A 21,582-nucleotide genomic window follows, 5' to 3' on the forward strand; every position below is an offset into this window, starting at 1 on the left:
GGCCACGATTTTTGCCTTGGCAAAAGTTCTTGAGCTTCGCATGCACAGTAGGGCAGCTTAATTGAACTCATGCATTTAAAACAGCCTGTTAGCAAATATGCTTGTTTCTTAACTATCGCAAAGATTTCTTAGGGGCACTTTCTTTTTCTTGCTGTGAACGACAAAAATTACTAAAAGCTCACACTAAGCTAGCATTTTACATGGTCTGCAAGAGAGCATGAAGCAGTTTTATGTTACCATATATTTATATATGTAGTCCTCACAAATATCTGCATACGACTTTGTTCAACTCTTTCAAAGGCAGCTTGGCCCTTTATTCAGAACTAAGCAGTGGTGGAGAAAAACTTTTTGTTTTGTATACTCAATCACGACCACTGTCACATGCTGTCAGCTTACTTACGATGAAGTTTTGTGGCTGTTTGTAGCACTTTTGTATACAATTTTTGCCTTCAGGGGTTTGTACTACGCAAGGATTTTTTACAAAGTCCTTTCTTTTAGCCCTTTGTCATTGGCTGGCATTACATCACGGACGCTTGCACTAAGAATTTTATCCGTCGGTAAATTTACCAAGCAGTAAGTAGGTGCGCCAGAATCCTAAATTCACACAGCTCCCAAGTCAAGTGCACATCAGGTGATCAATGCAACCTTGTGTGGCCGACTCTCCTCATAGCAGTTTCTCACCCTTCGATGTGGCTTCACAGCAATGTACTACCCATTGCCATTAAGTTGCATGTCGAATCAGAATTTGCATATCATCTGCATACCACTTCATGCTTAATTTTAACTTTTGATGGCGAATAAACATGCAAAAACAGGCACACTTTTGATTAAAAATTGCAACCATTTGACAGATCTTTCGACTAAGGCAGCCTGCAATACCTTTTATTTATACCTCTTATTCCAAGTCGTAAAAATTTAGATAGCTAATTGTCCAAACCATCATAAACATGTCTGTGACAATGCAAAACCTTGAAGTTACCACTATTAAAAGTACCTTAAAAATTTTAACTTCTTGAACAAATTTGCATGGACTTGAGCTGATTCTGGACCCTTGGCAAGTCAGCTGCACCGATTACTATGAAGTTTGTAATGCACATATATGTGTACCTTTATAGTGAAGACAGCATTTATTTATTTAGAATTTTGTGCACTTTATTAAGCATGAAATGCTTTTAGCTCCTGTTGTTGGCGACTTTGAAGTAACCTTGAACCAAAAGCCAGAGCCATTATCCAGGCACCTAAACAAGAACATCCGGGCATGATGCGAGAACAAAACGAGATCATCCGGGCAACTAGTCAAGACTGCATTACACACACACTAGTTACTTCTCAAACAAGTTACAAAAAGTATTGCTTTGGATTTCTTCCAAATGTTTGTTCACAATATCACTCAAGCTGTAACTTCTAGTACGCTGAAGCTTTATTTGTCATTTACGATAGCAATGTTCAAAACGCAGATACAGGGCACTACGTATACACTTGATTGTCATCTTTTGGTGCTGAGACAGAGTTGCCTGTGCTCTTCTCAATGCCAGCAGTCAGTCAGGTCCGCAGCGTATCCGTCACGCTGGTAGCATCTGACTGGCCAAGCTGGTAGCGTCCGGCACACCGCAGATGGCTGTTTGACCGAGACGAGACTTGCAATGAGGTTCTGTCTGTGGCAGGAAACTATTGCATGCATATGGACCAGTGCACATATGGTGTGGTGCGGTCTGGCATGGTGCACCATTGCAAACATACACTACACCCATTTTAAGATTGTGGCTAGCATCATCTCCAACCAATCCTCTTTGCCGGTAGCCATTTCATGCTTACACCTACTGTCGGCTACGGAAGAGCCAGCAATTTTTTTCTTTTTGTTCTTTAGGTTGTTGTTTTAAGTTGTGTATTGAGTTATATACGTGTTCAAGCATTTGCATCTGCTATTTCTTGCAGCATAGTGTCTGACCATGGACGGGAAGCGAGGTTTCCATTTCTGGACAGGGATGTTGTCAATTTTCTGAACCAGGTACCAATTTGGATGAAAGTAAGTAGGCCCATCATGATCGGCAGCTCACCGCTATTCTTGAAAAAGAAAATTGTACAATCATTGCATTCTACTGGTGCTAACTTATGGATCTGAAGCTTGTTGGATATCAAAGAGGCTTGAGGAGAAGCTAAAGGATAGTAGTGCAATGAGTGATCGAATGAAGAATGATAGGCATAAAAGACGTGAAGACAGCAATGTGGATTAAAAGCAATGTAACATGTAACATGTAATGGGTAGAGCAAATGACCAGTGGTCTGTTATCGAAACAGAATAGATGTGAAGGGAAAGGGAACACAGTCGAAAATAGCAGAGAATTAGGTGGTGTGATGCAATCAACAAATTTGCAAGCACAAAAAGGCTTCCTTCTTTTTTTTTTTCAAGGAGTTCTGAACCACCCCTTGAGCTAATTGAAAAAGTACATTCTGCAGAGAGCATATGCTGCTATGAACATCTCAGCAAAATTTTGCACTCGTGCACGGCACGTAAGGCTCACAATCAGAGTACAAAGTAACCTTTCATTTCAAATGCTCTTTTTTTCAACAGAAGCCTTCTCATCGCCCTTTTTTGGGGCTGCCATATTTCGTCACATAGCAGATTCCCGTACACGGCTGCTATTGGCCAGTAGTTAATATCAGTCAAGAAGTGTGAGCCGACTACGATCAGCTCGCACTCAGCTGCGCCCGCCCACACAGGAATTAAACTTTGGACACACTGCTTATTGAGGTGTCATAGCCATCAGCGCTCGCTAATTTCAACTAATCCGGAACACTCAAGCGCCGAACTATGCGGAACTTAAACCCAGACAACACGTACGTTATGTCTGCCATGCCTCACGACACACATAGCTGCATCTGCTGTGTAGCGTAAATACCGTGGTGGTAAATACATTGAGCGTAAATGGGAAAGGTAAACACCACGCTCTAAGTATCTGTGCTCCTACTAAGTCTTTTTGGAAAATTCTTTCAGTAATATGTTCCCGAGAAGTACGATACTCATTCAAAGGCGTTTTGGTGTTTTCTAAACGATGCGGTTCGGGGCCTTTTTAATCTTGGTCCACGATAGCTGGAACACCTTGTATATTGTTCTTATGAAATATCCCAAAACTGCTCACTTCAACAGAAGTCTGTCGTAGCAGTTGGCCACGTGTACACTCGCCCATTGCATTTTGCAGTGCTTTTCCGCAATAAACGCCATTTAGTGGCAGCTGGCCTCTCTATCTGCCATTCAGTTTAAGCCTGTCAGGCCAGCTTTTCTAAGCATCATCTGTCTAATTGTGTTAGGTTGCAAAGTAGCCCACCGCTTCTGCATGTTTTTGCTGACAATGTCAACTCAGTTGTAGAATATGCCAGCCGTGCTGTTCAGCCCTGGCTAAATGTGGGCTCTACTTTGCTGAAATGTTCTGCGTCAAATTGTGGAATGTAATGTCCCAAAACTGCACAGTGGACTATAAAGGATGCTGTAGTGGGGGACTTCAAAATAACTTCAGCCACCTGGGGTACGTTTATGTGCATCTAAATCTAGCATTAGTACACGAGTACTTTTGCATTCTATCTCCATCAGAATGCCACCGAGCCCGAGGCCTTGCGCTCAGCAGCACAATGCAACAGCCACTACATTTGTGTTATCTTTGTGCTTATGGTTTCACACGTTCTTGTGACTTTACTTGTTACATTTAATCTTTCTGTATTTCCAAGCCATCATATTTTGCTACGGTTACTCCTTTAAGACATAGCCAACTAGTTCCAGAACAAGTTCTGCTAAGCTATTTTTTCTCTCCATGCGCATGCTTAATCAGTGAAAATTGTTGCACGTATAGCAAGATTTTGTTGAAAAGGATCTGTATTCAAAAGTAACAAAGCGTTTGAAGCCAGAAGGACGAAGTTTATGGAAATCCAGTGCATAAGCCAATGCGGGCAGAGCCGCCATGCTTGCAAGTAGTACAGTCATAGATGTCTCACTCCACACATTTCACAGTGCGATTGTTTTTGATCTGCAACAGTCGCTATAAAATAACGACTTCATATTTTATAACTTTTCGACACGATTTACGTCAGATGAGGTATCATTTGTGCACCTTTATGCCTGCAGTGTGTAGTGATCCATGTTTCAGTCACAAGCGCGATGAGTTGTGCTGTGACCGCCAATCACCGAAGAAACACGCCACTCCACTAGTTTCTCCGACGCCGTCCACGTGATTAATGCATTTTATTTCGGGACAAATACGAGACGTACTACATGGAATTGCACTACGCGTGCCTGCATCCTTCTTTTATGTACGACATACTATATTTTCATTGCAGATGCAAGCACTGAGAGAGAAGTCTCTCTCTAGCCTTTGTGGCACCCGAGCTTTCTCTAGGAGTTTATTGTAGGAAACTTCTGTGGCCGAGCTGATTATGCATTGACGCATTGCAGGTGAACCCCCACCTGCCCCGAGGGATCGGAGACAAAATGCTACTCCGAACGCTGGCAGCAAGCCTGGGCCTCAACGAGGCTGCCTGTCGACCTAAACGGGCCATGCAGTTTGGCTCGCGTGTTGTGCACGCCGAAGAGGACCGTGCCAAAGGTGGAGACATCTGCAAGAAACTCATGGATGTAAGTTAGTGGGTCACCGGCATTTTCTTTTCTTTTCTTCTTTGTCATACCAATACTAGTGAAACTTTACATTCCTGTTGAGTTTCCTTTTGCATCGATTTTAGATATGTAATGTCCTTTGGCGTATGTCAGTTGCTTCCCAAGATAATTTACATTAAGTTCTGCCTTTAAGGTGACAGTAGGAGTAAAAATTCGTACCTGTTACAGAAGTTATCTCTAAGGCGTGGTTAGATAGCCACTCCACCGAGTTGAGCACAGCATCACGCTTTGACCAAAGAAGACACCACACTTCTCAAGAATTGCTGTGGATCATCTAAAAGCGCAGTGACTACTCCTGTCAAGGGATGGCACTGGTGTACACTTTCTTGAGTCTAGGTGGAGTGTCAAGTGGAGGAACGTTCTTGAATGCGGGGGTCATTGTAACCATGGCAACAAAGGCCTGGAGTCATTTTGCAGTGCTGACTGTTATGGATTCTCATACCTATCACAACAGGCCACACCACAAAACTAGCTAACGCGCACAACCTGTGTTGTTGCTTTGAGTACCCGCGCTCAGTTTGTCTAAATATTCCTCCAGCACTAATAACAATCGTAAAGTGCTAGCAGTAGCAACAAAATATTGTACTTCAAACACATTATTTTAAGCTAGTACTTTATTGCTGCAGCGCTGGCTTTTGTGTTTGCAATTGTAAGCTGTACCAATTTAGTAAAAGTAATCCCAGATGTGCACACACCGAGGCAATGGGACTTGCAAGTTAATTTAATAGAAGTGAACTCACCTGTCCGTCTTGTAAGTGCTGTTTTGTCTTTCTCTTTGAACCCTATCAGATCGATTTAGGATCTGTTCCCGAGAGCGAGCGAGCTTACTGGAAAGCATGGTATGCATTTTTCCAATCACTTTTTGGCTGCTGCAATTTTTGTGGTGCGCAAAAAATCCCCGAGGTTCGAGCTGAATGCATGTATGCCACGTGTCTTTGTGACGACTGTCTCTGATCATTTAAAGATAAGGGATTCAAGATAACATTATCATTTTTGCTTGGCCAGACTTTGGCTAGCAGCCAAGCCATTCTGATGGCTTCATTTCGCTGGTATCAGTGTTGGTGTCAGTTCACTGAACTTTTGCCTCATGACCTTGATGAAAAAGAAATTTCCTTTCTTCGTGCCACATGTAGCCAGCCTTTACACTTGCACGGGTTACATTTAACATATTTCATGCACTTTTCTGTTTTTTTAACATTCTGTCTAAAAAAATGCAATTTTTTTCTTAAGATAACAGTATTGAGACTTGGTCATTCATACTTGGCAGATTTTAAGAGAGTTTAATAGCAATTATTTGGAGAAGTGTGGGACAATGACTCTTTGTGTCTTTGCTCTTCTGTTCAATATGTGCCAATTGTTTCAGTGACAACCAAAATAAGGGATTTAAGACTTTTTGTTGGTGAAAGGTGGCAACAACAGTCGACATGGGAAACTGTGTAATGATTACCAGCAAGTTCACTAATTTAGTAAATTTCAATGATTAGCCTTCCAATTAGTAAATTTGCGCGTAAGTTAATGTAACAGTAAAGAGTAGCGAGAATGGTGGTGATGGGGAAATAAGGAGGAAGTTCTTAGCATGCAGGAAAAGGATGGGATGGCTGCGATAACCACCATATATGATAATCATGCAATGAGAGGCTTCTTATGCACACACCTGCAGTCAGATACGGGATGAATAATTTTTGCTGTTGTCACTGTTGTTCGAACATATCTCCCACAAAATTCTCAACACGCATAAGCACCTAATTTCTGCTCTTCTGTAGACTTCACAGCAATACAGTTTAACCTCTTTATGACAAAGTCACATTTGACTCAAAAATACCTTTGTTATATCCTACATGTGCTATAAGCATGCACATTCGTATCTTCAAAAAAGAAAAAAAATTGCTATCAGGTATACCGGTTGTCCCAGTTCACTTGGACCAAGATTTAAAAAAAGAAACCAAGAGCTCTAGAGAAATCATACCGACTGCATAGTAGCGGCAGCTGTGTGTACTTACAGTGAGTACTTTGTTTCATCACGAAGTTATAATTAATTAATTGCTTTTAATTAGTGAACTTTTCATTGTTGCTTGAATCGTAAACATATCAATTACAAAGTTGTAGGGCACCTCAAATAACCTCCGAATCAAGCATTTGTTTCGTGCTCACCTTTGCCTTGTTGGTTTTTCTGAGAAAAAGCACGCGAAACATCCAAAATACGAAATAGATACATGCTCGCACGCTGCTACTCAAGTGCTCCCAAGCGAATAGCCACAGATACACAGCTTTACTAGCGGTGGCAGCTCAATACAAGTCATCACGCTATGTGATGATCGCTCATGAGAACACGCTGGTGACGCATTGATAAGCGTAGCGGAGCCGTGGGGGAGGGAGCGAGGAGGGATTTCGAAGCCGCGAAACCGTGACAGCACACTTGGGTCTGTAATTTTGTGCACACTCCTTGTTCTGTAGACAGGTCAGACAGGTCTTTGGACGGATGAGGCTAATTTCTCCAGAAAGACACAAGTTAATCTTCACAACACATACTACTGGACTGATAGGAATCTGCATTGGCTGGCACAAACATGACACCAATACCAGTGGTCGTTTAATGTGTGGTGTCGTATTTTTGATGGCAACATGTTCATTGAACCCATCTTTTTTGACAACACACTACCGATGCAACGTTACATCATCGACATCCTCAAGGGCCCCGTGAACGAGGTCTATTGCAACATTCCGCTTGCGCACCTTCGGAACATCTTGTTTCAACATGATGGTTCTCCTGCGCATAGTAGTAGTCAGTCTCGAGCGTGGTTCGACAAGCTTTTATCTCAAGCCGTATATCTTTCAAACCGTATAATTTTCAAAGGTTGCCTGAAGGCGCTTGAATAGGGGCTTGCAAGCGCACATCTGTTTCATATTTCGTGGGCTTTTTTTTCTTGGAAAACACAACCAGGCACTTTTCAGCACGTAATAAATGCTTGATTCGGAGGTTGTTTGAGGTGCCCTACAACTTTGTAATTGATATGTTTGAAATTCAAACAATAATTTAAAAGTTCACTAATTAAAAGCAATTAATTAATACTTTGTGATGGAAGAAATACTGGCTGTAAGTACACACGACTGCCGCTACTATGCAGTCGGTACAATTTCTCTAGAGCTCCTGAATTCTTTTTAAATCATAGTCCAAGTTAACTGGGACACCTCGTATATACGTCAAAGAAATGCAAGTGGGATTACCTGATGGGCCAGCAAAAGCTTTCTTGTCAATTTTGATAGCCTGTTGATGGCTTGCTCTGCTGACACGTGGCAAATGAACAACACTGAATTATGAACGAGCTTGTCACCGTCACGTATACATGGCCATGCAGTCGGTGTGAGAACATGAGATTGGCACATTGGCTTGCTGGCTGTGGGCGAGCGAAGCCAAGCCAGAAATAGCATGCGCATCTAGAATGTGCTGTTTCAACTTGCTCTTGCTGCGTGTACAACAATTTCGCCATCCGAATTTACATTTCCGCTGCCAGATTACGTATTTCGAGCCGCGAGCAAACTAAATTGGCTTCGGTGTGGCCAATATAGTCTCAGATCTTGCATTTCCAATTTTGTTAGAGCAGCAGAATACTCCCTGAATTAAGGCGATGTCAACCACACTTTAGATTCGCTTGGTTAATAATACTTCGGTTCCATGTTCGTTATAGAAAGTGCCAAGTGTACTCATGACTATCAATCATAGAATTTTGTCTAGTGAAATGAACCAACGGTAGCAGGTTCACTTTAAATAAGACCATCTATTCATACCGAGCTGCTTTTGTGTCTTGTCTTTGTGCAGAGCACCTACCGGACACTGCAACTAAGATGTGGAATTCAATGCGGGCACCTACTGTGATATCTGGCAGATCTGAGTCCTCAGCATTGACTGATGTTGAGGAGGATCTGCTGCTGTAAATTATAAATATTATTGTCACGGTGACTTTGTTGTTGTTATCTGTTCTGTCAGCTTAATTTCTCAAGACTTCACAGAAATTTTCTGTCATGAGTGTGAGAGTAGTTGGGAGGGATTTAAAACAGCGAAGCACACAGCGTCAATAAAGTGGCAAAGCCACTCTGTAGGTTAGCTATACAAATGCTGAGATTAAAACTCAGCTTTCATTTTAACATTTCTGTGTAGTACCTCAACAAAAACATACAATAATGAATTTAATAATTAATAAATATAATTACTTATTCTTTGGTTGTCTGCACAAGCATGGGCTGACTTCATTTGTGTATGTGCAACATTTGAAAGCAAAAGTCACAGTACTTGTAAGAATGCCATAGCCTCCTGGAAGTAAGTAATGTTATAAGACAGCTTCTTATTGTGCAAATTGCTCAGGGGTATTTGTTGATCCCGTGCCAGGTCATTAATTGTATTTTTATATTCTTATTGCGATAGCAATTATATGGACACTCCAGGCGCATTTCTGCCATCGGCGACACCGTGAGCTTCCGTATGAGTGAAGACAGGTGAGAGTGAGCCGGCGAACGCGTTCAATCTCGCGTGTCCGAGCAAACAACGTGGCCTGGATGCGTGGCATCTCGTCGCATGCGAGGCAGGGGGGTCAGGCGATGTAGGAGGGGCGTTTTCTCCGGCGGCTGCTCTGGCGCTCGTGTGTCTTGAAAGCTATCTGCAATGTTTGCAGACCGCGTAGTGCCGGTAGAATCGTATGCGCTGTGCTTTCAACGTTTCGTACTCATTGAAGCGACATGTGCACGGAAATACCAACGAAAATAACTTCTCTCGAAACTGCTGCTTCTTCGCAGACATCACTTCCCTCGCATGCGCTCAGTGCCTCGATGCCGTCCTCGCCCGCCACTCCGTACAGAGTGGAGACAACCGCGGCGTCTACTACGGCGTTGGCCACGCGAATCGCGGACGCGGTATTCTATAGAAGCAGTGGCGTAGCTAGGTCGTCTGGCACCCGGGGCCCGTAGGTCTTCTGTCACCTCCCACCCACCCAGGGTGTAGCCGGCGCAAAGAAGGGCGTCTTCAGACGTATATGACACCCCCCCCCCCCCCCCCCGACGGGCCCCCTGCACCCGGGGCCCACAGCGCCACGGCCCCCCCCCCCTCCCCCCCGTTGCTACGCCACTGTATAGAAGGCTTTGGCGGACGTCGTCGCGACGCGTTGCTCGCGCTCGTGTGTCTTGAAAGCGGTCTGCAATGTTTGCAGACTGCACGTAGTGCCGGTAGATTCGTATGCGCTGTGCTTTCAACGTTTCGTACTCATTGAAGCGACATATGCACGGAGGTCAATTGGCTCGCGGCAGGTGCCGCGATTCCCAACTCCAGCGTTTTCACGGACACTTTGTCATCGAGCAATGTTTGTTCATGTTTACATGTTACAAACATGTTTACATGTTTAACTGCTGCTGCTTCGCATACATAACTTCCCACGCATGCGCTGACAACGATTTACGAGATAAATAATCGAGTAAGCAGAAATTTATTTTCTCGCAGAAAATGGAAAAACCGTAATCGTATAGCCCATGAAAATATCGCCTCAGCCATGGAAAATACCGTCTGTCGAAACTGCTGCTTCTCCGCATACATCGCTTCCCACGCATGCGCTAACGAAGATTTAGGCGATAAATAAACGAATGCGCAAGATTATTTGTCTCGCAAAAATTGAAAAGCCGTAAGCCCATGAAAATATCATCTCAGGCACGGAAGATAACTTCTGTTGGAAGGGCTGCTTCTTCGCATAAATCACTTCCCACGCATGCGCTGACGACGTTTTGCGCGAGAAATAAACGAATGAGCAGAAAGCATTTTTTCTCACCAAAAATGGAAAAACGGTAAGCCTATAGCCCATGAAAATATCATCTCAGCCACGAAACATAACTTTTGTTGGAAGTGCTGCTTCTTCGCATAAATCACTTCCCACGCATGCGCTGACGACGTTTTGCGCGAGAAATAAACGAATGTGCAGAAAGAATTTTTCTCACCAAAAATGGAAAAACGGTAAGCCAAAAGCCCATGAAAATATAATCTCAGCCACCAAATATAATTTCTCTTGGAAGTGCTGCTTCTTCGCATGAATCACTTCCCACGCATGCGCTGACGACGATTTGCGCGAGAAATAAACGAATGGGCAGAAATTATTTTTCTCACAAAAAATGGAAAAACGGTAAGCCTATAGCCCATGAAAATATCATCTCAGCCACGGAACATAATTTCTGTTGGAAGTGCTGCTGCTTCGCATAAATCACTTCCCACGCATGCGCTGACGACGATTTGCGCGAGAAATAAACGAATGGGCAGAAATAATTTTTCTCACAAAAAATGGAAAAACGGTAAGCCTATAGCCCATGAAAATATCATCTCAGCCACGGAACATAATTTCTGTTGGAAGTGCTGCTTCTTCGCATAAATCACTTCCCACGCATGCGCTGATGTCGTTTTGTACGAGAAATAAACGAATGAGCAGAAAGAATTTTTCTCACCAAAAATGGAAAAACGGTAAGCCTATAGCCCATGAAAATATCATCTCGGCAACCGAATATAATTTCTGTTGGAAGTGCTGCTTCTTCGCATAAATCACTTCCCACGCATGCGGTGACGGCGATTTGCGCGAGAAATAAACGAATGGGCAGAAATATATTTCTCACAAAATATGGAAAAACGGTAAGCCTATAGCCCATGAAAATATCATCTCAGCCACGGAACATAATTTCTATTGGGAGTGCTGCTTCTTCGCATAAATCACTTCCCACGCATGCGCTGACGACGTTTTGCGCGAGAAATAAACGAATGTGCAGAAAGAATTTTTCTCACCAAAAATGGAAAAACGGTAAGCCTTAGCACATGAAAATATCATCTCAGCCACCAAATATAATTTCTCTTGGAAGTGATGCTTCTTCGCATGAATCACTTCCCACGCATGCGCTGACTACGATTTGCGCGAGAAATAAACGAATGGGCAGAAATAATTTTTCTAAAAAAATGGAAAAACGGTAAGCTGTAAGATGAAAATATAATCTCAGCCACCAAATATAATTTCTCTTGGAAGTGCTGCTTCTTCGCATGAATCACTTCCCACGCATGCGCTGACGACGATTTGCGCGAGAAATAAACGAATGGGCAGAAATAATTTTTCTAAAAAAAATGGAAAATGGTAAGCCTATAGCCCATGAAAATATCATCTCAGCCACCAAATATAATTTCTCTTGGAAGTGCTGCTTCTTCGCATGAATCACTTCCCACGCATGCGCTGACGACGATTTGCGCGAGAAATAAACGCATGGGCAGAAATAATTTTTCTCACAAAAAATGGAAAAACGGTAAGCCTATAGCCCATGAAAATATCATCTCAGCCACCGAACATAATTTCTTTTGGAAGTGCTGCTTCTTCGCATACATTACTTCCCACGCATGCGCTGACGACGTTTTACGCGAGAAATAAACTAATGAGCAGAAAGCATTTTTCTCACCAAAAATGGAAAAACGGTAAGCCTATAGCCCATGAAAATATCCCAGCCACCGAACATAATTTTTGTTCGAAGTGCTGCTTCTTCGCATGAATCACTTCCCACGCATGCGCTGACAACGATTTGCGCGAGAAATAAAGGAATGGGCAGAAATAAGTTTTCTCACAAAAAATGGAAAAACGATAAGCCTATAGCCCATGAAAATATCATTTCGGCCACCGAATATAATTTGTGTTGGAAGTGCTGCTTCTTAGCATAAATCACTTCCCACGCATGCGCTGACGGCGATTTGCGCGAGAAATAAAGGAATAAGCAGAAACAATTTTTCTCGCAAAAAATGGAAAAACGGTAAGCCTATAGCCCATGAAAATATCATCTCAGCCACGGAACATAATTTCTGTTGGAAGTGCTGCTTCTTCGCATAAATAACTTCCCACGCATGCGCTAACGATGTTTTGCGCGAAAAATAAGCGAATGGGCAGAAAGAATTTTTCTCACCAAAAATGGAAAAACGGTAAGCCTATAGCCCATGAAAATATCATCTCTGCCACGGAATATAATTTCTGTTGAAAGTGCTGCTTCTTCGCATAAATAACTTCCCACGCATGCGCTAACGACGTTTTGCGCGAGAAAAAGGCGAATGGGCAGAAACAATTTTTCTCACCAAAAATGGAAAAACGGTAAGCCTATATAGCTCATGAAAATATCATCTCAGCCACGGAACATAATTTCTGTTGGAAGTGCTGCTTCTTCGCATAAATCACTTCCCACGCATGCGCTGACGGCGATTTGCGCGAGAAATAAACGAATGAGCAGAAACAATTTTTCTCAAAAAAATTGGAAAACGCTAAGCCTATAGCCCATGAAAATATCATCTCTGCCACGGAATATAATTTCGGTTGGAAGTGCTGCTTCATCGCATAAATAACTTCCCACGCATGCGCTAACGATGTTTTGCGCGAAAAACAAGCGAATGGGCAGAAAGAATTTTTCTCACCAAAAATGGAAAAACGGTAAGCCTATAGCCCATGAAAATATCATCTCTGCCACGGAACATAATTTTTGTTGGAAGTGCTGCTTCTTCGCATAAATCACTTCCCACGCATGCGTGACGACGATTTGCGCGAGAAATAAACGAATGGGCAGAAATAATTTTTCTCACAAAAAATGGAAAAACGGTAAGCCTATAGCCCATGAAAATATCATCTAAGCCACGGAACATAATTTTTGTTGGAAGCGCTGCTTCTTCGCATAAATCACTTCCCACGCATGCGCTGACGACGATTTGCGCGAGAAATAAACGAATGGGCAGAAATAATTTTTCTCACAAAAAATTGAAAAACGGTAAGCCTATAGCCCATGAAAATATCATCTCTGCCACGGAACATAATTTTTGTTGGAAGTGCTGCTTCTTCGCATAAATCACTTCCCACGCATGCGCTGACGGCGATTTGCGCGAGAAATAAACGAATGGGCAGAAATATATTTCTCACAATATATGGAAAAACGGTAGCCCATGAAAATATCATCTCAGCCACGGAACATAATTTCTGTTGGAAGTGCTGATTCTTCGCATAAATCACTTCCCACGCATGCGCTGATGTCGTTTTGCACGAGAAATAAACGAATGAGCAGAAAGAATTTTTCCCACCAAAAATGGAAAAACGGTAAGCCTATAGCCCATGAAAATATCATCTCGGCCACCGAATATAATTTCTGTTGGAAGTGCTGCTTCTTCGCATAAATCACTTCCCACGCATGCGCTGACGACGATTTGCGCGAGAAATAAACGAATGGGCAGAAATAATTTTTCTCAAAAAAATGGAAAAACGGCCCATGAAAATATCATCTCTGCCACGGAACATAATTTCTGTTGGAAGTGCTGCTTCTTCGCATTCATTACTTCCCACGCATGCGCTCATGACGTTTTACGCGAGAAATAAACTAAAGAGCAGAAATAATTTTTCTCACCAAAAATGGAAAAACGGTAAGCCTATAACCCATGAAAATATCATCTCGGCCACCGAATATAATTTCTGTTGGAAGTGCTGCTTCTTCGCATAAATCACTTCCCCCGCATGCGCTGACGGCGATTTGCGCGAGAAATAAACGAATGGGCAGAAATATATTTCTCACAAAATATGGAAAAACGGTAGCCCATGAAAATATCATCTCAGCCACGGAACATAATTTCTGTTGGAAGTGCTGCTTCTTCGCATAAATCACTTCCCACGCATGCGCTGACGACGTTTTGCGCGAGAAATAAACGAATGTGCAGAAAGAATTTTTCTCACCAAAAATGGAAAAACGGTAAGCCTATAGCCCATGAAAATATCATCTCGGCCACCGAATATAATTTCTGTTGGAAGTGCTGCTTCTTCGCATAAATCACTTCCCACGCATGCGCTGACGACGTTTTGCGCGAGAAATAAACGAATGGGCAGAAATAATTTTTCTCACAAAAAATGGAAAAACGGTAAGCCTATAGCCCATGAAAATATCATCTCAGCCACCGAATACATTTTCTTTTGGAAGTGCTGCTTCTTCGCATAAATCACTTCCCACGCATGCGCTGAAGACGTTTTGCGCGAGAAATAAACGAATGAGCAGAAATAATTTTTCTCACCAAAAATGGAAAAACGGTAAGCCTATAGCCCATGAAAATACAATCTCAACCACCAAATATAATTTCTCTTGGAAGTGCTGCTTCTTCGCATGAATCACTTCCCACGCATGCGCTGACGACGATTTGCGCGAGAAATAAACGAATGGGCAGAAATAATTTTTCTAAAATAAAAATGGAAAAACGGTAAGCCTATAGCCCATGAAAATATAATCTCAGCCACCAAATATAATTTCTCTTGGAAGTGCTGCTTCTTCGCATGAATCACTTCCCACGCATGCGCTGACGACGATTTGCGCGAGCAATAAACGAATGGGCAGAAATAATTTTTCTCAAAAAAAATGGAAAACGGTAAGCCTATAGCCCATGAAAATATCATCTCAGCCACCAAATATAATTTCTCTTGGAAGTGCTGCTTCTTCGCATGAATCACTTCCCACGCATGCGCTGACGACGATTTGCGCGAGAAATAAACGCATGGGCAGAAATAATTTTTCTCACAAAAAATGGAAAAACGGTAAGCCTATAGCCCATGAAAATATCATCTCAGCCACGGAACATAATTTCTGTTGGAAGTGCTGCTTCTTCGCATAAATCACTTCCCACGCATGCGCTGACGACGTTTTGCGCGAGAAATACACGAATGAGCAGAAATAATTTTTCTCACCAAAAATGGAAAAACGGTGAGCCTATAGCCCATGAAAATACAATCTCAGCCACCAAATATAATTTCTCTTGGAAGTGCTGCTTCTTCGCATGAATCACTTCCCACGAATGCGCTGACGACGATTTGTGCGAGAAATAAACGAATGGGCAGAAATAATTTTTCTCAAAAAAATGGAAAAACGGTAAGCCTATAGCCCATGAAAATATCATCTCTGCCACGGAACATAATTTCTGTTGGAAGTGCTGCTTCTTCGCATACATTACTTCCAACGCATGCGCTGACGGCGATTTGCGCGAGAAATAAACGAATGGGCAGAAATATATTTCTCACAAAATATGGAAAAACGGTAAGCCTATAGCCCATGAAAATATCATCTCAGCCACGGAACATAGTTTCTGTTGGAAGTGCTGCTTCTTCGCATACATTACTTCCAACGCATGCGCTGACGGCGATTTGCGCGAGAAATAAACGAATGGGCAGAAATATATTTCTCACAAAATATGGAAAAACGGTAAGCCTATAGCCCATGAAAATATCATCTCAGCCACGGAACATAGTTTCTGTTGGAAGTGCTGCTTCTTCGCATAAATCACTTCCAACGCATGCGCTGACGGCGATTTGCGCGAGAAATAAACGAATGGGCAGAAATATATTTCTCACAAAATATGGATAAACGGTAAGCCTATAGCCCATGAAAATATCATCTCTGCCACGGAACATAATTTCTGTTGGAAGTGCTGCTTCTTCGCATACATTACTTCCAACGCATGCGTTGACGGCGATTTGCGCGAGAAATAAACGAATGGGCAGAAATATATTTCTCACAAAATATGGAAAAACGGTAAGCCTATAGCCCATGAAAATATCATCTCTGCCACGGAACATAATTTCTGTTGGAAGTGCTGCTTCTTCGCATAAATCACTTCCCACGAATGCGCTGACGACGATTTGTGCGAGAAATAAACGAATGGGCAGAAATAATTTTTCTCAAAAAAATGGAAAAACGGTAAGCCTATAGCCCATGAAAATATCATCTCTGCCACGGAACATAATTTCTGTTGGAAGTGCTGCTTCTTCGCATACATTACTTCCAACGCATGCGCTGACGGCGATTTGCGCGAGAAATAAACGAATGGGCAGAAATATATTTCTCACAAAATATGGAAAAACGGTAAGCCTATAGCCCATGAAAATATCATCTCTGCCACGGAACATAATTTCTGTTGGAAGTGCTGCTTCTTCGCATAAATCACTTCCAACGCATGCGCTGACGGCGATTTGCGCGAGAAATAAACGAATGGGCAGAAATATATTTCTCACAAAATATGGATAAACGGTAAGCCTATAGCCCATGAAAATATCATCTCAGCCACGGAACATAATTTCTGTTGCAAGTGCTGCTTCTTCGCATAAATCACTTCCCACGCATGCGCTGATGTCGTTTTGCACGAGAAATAAACGAATGAGCAGAAAGAATTTTTCTCGCAAGAAATGGAAAACGGTAAGCCTATAGCCCATGAAAATATCATCTCTGCCACGGAACATAATTTTTGTTGGAAGTGCTGCTTCTTCGCATAAATCACTCCCCACGCATGCGCTGACGACGTTTTGCGCGAGAAATAAACGAATGAGCAGAAATAATTTTTCTCACAAGAAATGGAAAAACGGTAAGCCTATAGCCCATGAAAATATCATCTCTGCCACGGAATAAAATTTCTGTTGGAAGTGCTGCTTCTTCGCATAAATACCTTCCCACGCATGCGCTAACGACGTTTTGCGGGAGAAAAAGGCGAATGGGCAGAAACAATATTTCTCACCAAAAATGGAAAAACGGTAAGCCTATAGCTCATGAAAATATCATCTCAGCCACGGAACATAATTTCTGTTGGAAGTGCAGCTTCTTCGCATAAATCACTTCCCACGCATGCGCTGACGGCGATTTGCGCGAGAAATAAACGAATGAGCAGAAACAATTTTTCTCACAAAAAATTGGAAAACGCTAAGCCTATAGCCCATGAAAATATCATCTCTGCCACGGAATATAATTTCGGTTGGAAGTGCTGCTTCTTCGCATAAATCACTTCCCACGCATGCGCTGACGACGATTTGCGCGAGAAATAAACGAATGGGCAGAAATAATTTTTCGCACAAAAAATGGAAAAACGGTAAGCCTATAGCCCATGAAAATATCATCTAAGCCACGGAACATAATTTTTGTTGGAAGTGCTGCTTCTTCGCATAAATCACTTCCCACGCATGCGCTGATGACGTTTTGCGCGAGAAATAAACGAATGAGCAGAAAGAATTTTTCCCACCACAAATGGAAAAACGGTAAGCCTATAGCCAATGGAAATATCATCTCAGCCACGGAACATAATTTCTGTTGGAAGTGCTGCTTCTTCGCATAAATCACTTCCCACGCATGCGCTGACGACAATTTGCGCGAGAAATAAACGAATGGGCAGAAACAATTTTTCTCAAAAAATGGAAAAACCGTAAGCCTATAGCTCATGAAAATATCATCTCAGCCACCGAACATAATTTCTGTTGGAAGTGCTGCTTCTTCGCATAAATCACTTCCCACGCATGCACTGACGGCGATTTGCGCGAGAAATAAACGAATGGGCAGAAATATATTTCTCACAAAATATGGAAAAACGGTAGCCCATGAAAATATCATCTCAGCCACGGAACATAATTTCTGTTGGAAGTGCTGCTTCTTCGCATAAATCACTTCCCACGCATGCGCTGACGACGTTTTGCGCGAGAAATAAACGAATGTGCAGAAAGAATTTTTCTCACCAAAAATGGAAAAACGGTAAGCCTATATAGCCCATTAAAATATCATCTCACCCACGGATCATAATTTCTGTTGGAAGTGCTGCTTCTTCACATAAATCACTTCCCACGCATGCGCTGATGTCGTTTTGCACGAGAAATAAACGAATGAGCAGAAAGAATTTTTCCCACCAAAAATGGAAAAACGGTAAGCCTATACCCCATGAAAATATCATCTCGGCCACCGAATATAATTTCTGTTGGAAGTGCTGCTTCTTCGCATAAATCACTTCCCACGCATGCGCTGACGACGACTTGCGCGAGAAATAAACGAATGGGCAGAAATAATTTTTCTCAAAAAAATGGAAAAACGGTAAGCCTATAGCCCATGAAAATATCATCTCTGCCACGGAACATAATTTCTGTTGGAAGTGCTGCTTCTTCGCATTCATTACTTCCCACGCATGCGCTCACGACGTTTTACGCGAGAAATAAACTAAAGAGCAGAAATAATTTTTCTCACCAAAAATGGAAAAACGGAAAGCCTATAGCCCATGAAAATATCATCTCGGCCACCGAATATAATTTCTGTTGGAAGTGCTGCTTCTTCGCATAAATCACTTCCCACGCATGCGCTGAAGACGTTTTGCGCGAGAAATAAACGAATGAGCAGAAATAATTTTTCTCACCAAAAATGGAAAAACGGTAAGCCTATAGCCCATGAAAATACAATCTCAACCACCAAATATAATTTCTCTTGGAAGTGCTGCTTCTTCGCATGAATCACTTCCCACGCATGCGCTGACGACGATTTGCGCGAGAAATAAACGAATGGGCAGAAATAATTTTTCTAAAATAAAAATGGAAAAACGGTAAGCCTATAGCCCATGAAAATATAATCTCAGCCACCAAATATAATTTCTCTTGGAAGTGCTGCTTCTTCGCATGAATCACTTCCCACGCATGCGCTGACGACGATTTGCGCGAGCAATAAACGAATGGGCAGAAATAATTTTTCTCAAAAAAAATGGAAAACGGTAAGCCTATAGCCCATGAAAATATCATCTCAGCCACCAAATATAATTTCTCTTGGAAGTGCTGCTTCTTCGCATGAATCACTTCCCACGCATGCGCTGACGACGATTTGCGCGAGAAATAAACGCATGGGCAGAAATAATTTTTCTCACAAAAAATGGAAAAACGGTAAGCCTATAGCCCATGAAAATATCATCTCAGCCACGGAACATAATTTCTGTTGGAAGTGCTGCTTCTTCGCATAAATCACTTCCCACGCATGCGCTGACGACGTTTTGCGCGAGAAATACACGAATGAGCAGAAATAATTTTTCTCACCAAAAATGGAAAAACGGTGAGCCTATAGCCCATGAAAATACAATCTCAGCCACCAAATATAATTTCTCTTGGAAGTGCTGCTTCTTCGCATGAATCACTTCCCACGAATGCGCTGACGACGATTTGTGCGAGAAATAAACGAATGGGCAGAAATAATTTTTCTCAAAAAAATGGAAAAACGGTAAGCCTATAGCCCATGAAAATATCATCTAAGCCACGGAACATAATTTTTGTTGGAAGCGCTGCTTCTTCGCATAAATCACTTCCCACGCATGCGCTGACGACGATTTGCGCGAGAAATAAACGAATGGGCAGAAATAATTTTTCTCACAAAAAATTGAAAAACGGTAAGCCTATAGCCCATGAAAATATCATCTCTGCCACGGAACATAATTTTTGTTGGAAGTGCTGCTTCTTCGCATAAATCACTTCCCACGCATGCGCTGACGGCGATTTGCGCGAGAAATAAACGAATGGGCAGAAATATATTTCTCACAATATATGGAAAAACGGTAGCCCATGAAAATATCATCTCAGCCACGGAACATAATTTCTGTTGGAAGTGCTGATTCTTCGCATAAATCACTTCCCACGCATGCGCTGATGTCGTTTTGCACGAGAAATAAACGAATGAGCAGAAAGAATTTTTCCCACCAAAAATGGAAAAACGGTAAGCCTATAGCCCATGAAAATATCATCTCGGCCACCGAATATAATTTCTGTTGGAAGTGCTGCTTCTTCGCATAAATCACTTCCCACGCATGCGCTGACGACGATTTGCGCGAGAAATAAACGAATGGGCAGAAATAATTTTTCTCAAAAAAATGGAAAAACGGCCCATGAAAATATCATCTCTGCCACGGAACATAATTTCTGTTGGAAGTGCTGCTTCTTCGCATTCATTACTTCCCACGCATGCGCTCATGACGTTTTACGCGAGAAATAAACTAAAGAGCAGAAATAATTTTTCTCACCAAAAATGGAAAAACGGTAAGCCTATAACCCATGAAAATATCATCTCGGCCACCGAATATAATTTCTGTTGGAAGTGCTGCTTCTTCGCATAAATCACTTCCCCCGCATGCGCTGACGGCGATTTGCGCGAGAAATAAACGAATGGGCAGAAATATATTTCTCACAAAATATGGAAAAACGGTAGCCCATGAAAATATCATCTCAGCCACGGAACATAATTTCTGTTGGAAGTGCTGCTTCTTCGCATAAATCACTTCCCACGCATGCGCTGACGACGTTTTGCGCGAGAAATAAACGAATGTGCAGAAAGAATTTTTCTCACCAAAAATGGAAAAACGGTAAGCCTATAGCCCATGAAAATATCATCTCGGCCACCGAATATAATTTCTGTTGGAAGTGCTGCTTCTTCGCATAAATCACTTCCCACGCATGCGCTGACGACGTTTTGCGCGAGAAATAAACGAATGGGCAGAAATAATTTTTCTCACAAAAAATGGAAAAACGGTAAGCCTATAGCCCATGAAAATATCATCTCAGCCACCGAATACATTTTCTTTTGGAAGTGCTGCTTCTTCGCATAAATCACTTCCCACGCATGCGCTGAAGACGTTTTGCGCGAGAAATAAACGAATGAGCAGAAATAATTTTTCTCACCAAAAATGGAAAAACGGTAAGCCTATAGCCCATGAAAATACAATCTCAACCACCAAATATAATTTCTCTTGGAAGTGCTGCTTCTTCGCATGAATCACTTCCCACGCATGCGCTGACGACGATTTGCGCGAGAAATAAACGAATGGGCAGAAATAATTTTTCTAAAATAAAAATGGAAAAACGGTAAGCCTATAGCCCATGAAAATATAATCTCAGCCACCAAATATAATTTCTCTTGGAAGTGCTGCTTCTTCGCATGAATCACTTCCCACGCATGCGCTGACGACGATTTGCGCGAGCAATAAACGAATGGGCAGAAATAATTTTTCTCAAAAAAAATGGAAAACGGTAAGCCTATAGCCCATGAAAATATCATCTCAGCCACCAAATATAATTTCTCTTGGAAGTGCTGCT

General features: G+C 42.2%; 1 protein-coding gene across 1 annotated transcript in view; it reads left to right on the forward strand.

Moving 5' to 3' along the window:
- Window positions 1-8,621, forward strand: part of LOC135919861 (asparagine synthetase domain-containing protein 1) — a 45,529-nt gene extending 36,908 nt beyond the window's left edge. The window contains exons 12-15 of the mRNA XM_065453842.1: window positions 1,936-2,026; window positions 4,445-4,624; window positions 5,453-5,502; window positions 8,481-8,621. Of these exons, the coding sequence (XP_065309914.1) occupies window positions 1,936-2,026; window positions 4,445-4,624; window positions 5,453-5,502; window position 8,481 (322 nt within the window). The 3' untranslated portion in view covers window positions 8,482-8,621. The remainder of the gene's footprint in view (window positions 1-1,935; window positions 2,027-4,444; window positions 4,625-5,452; window positions 5,503-8,480) is intronic.
- Window positions 8,622-21,582: the final 12,961 nt, after the last annotated feature.

This window comes from Dermacentor albipictus, chromosome 9 (assembly GCF_038994185.2).
Source record: "Dermacentor albipictus isolate Rhodes 1998 colony chromosome 9, USDA_Dalb.pri_finalv2, whole genome shotgun sequence".
Classification (NCBI taxonomy): Eukaryota; Metazoa; Arthropoda; class Arachnida; order Ixodida; family Ixodidae; genus Dermacentor; species Dermacentor albipictus.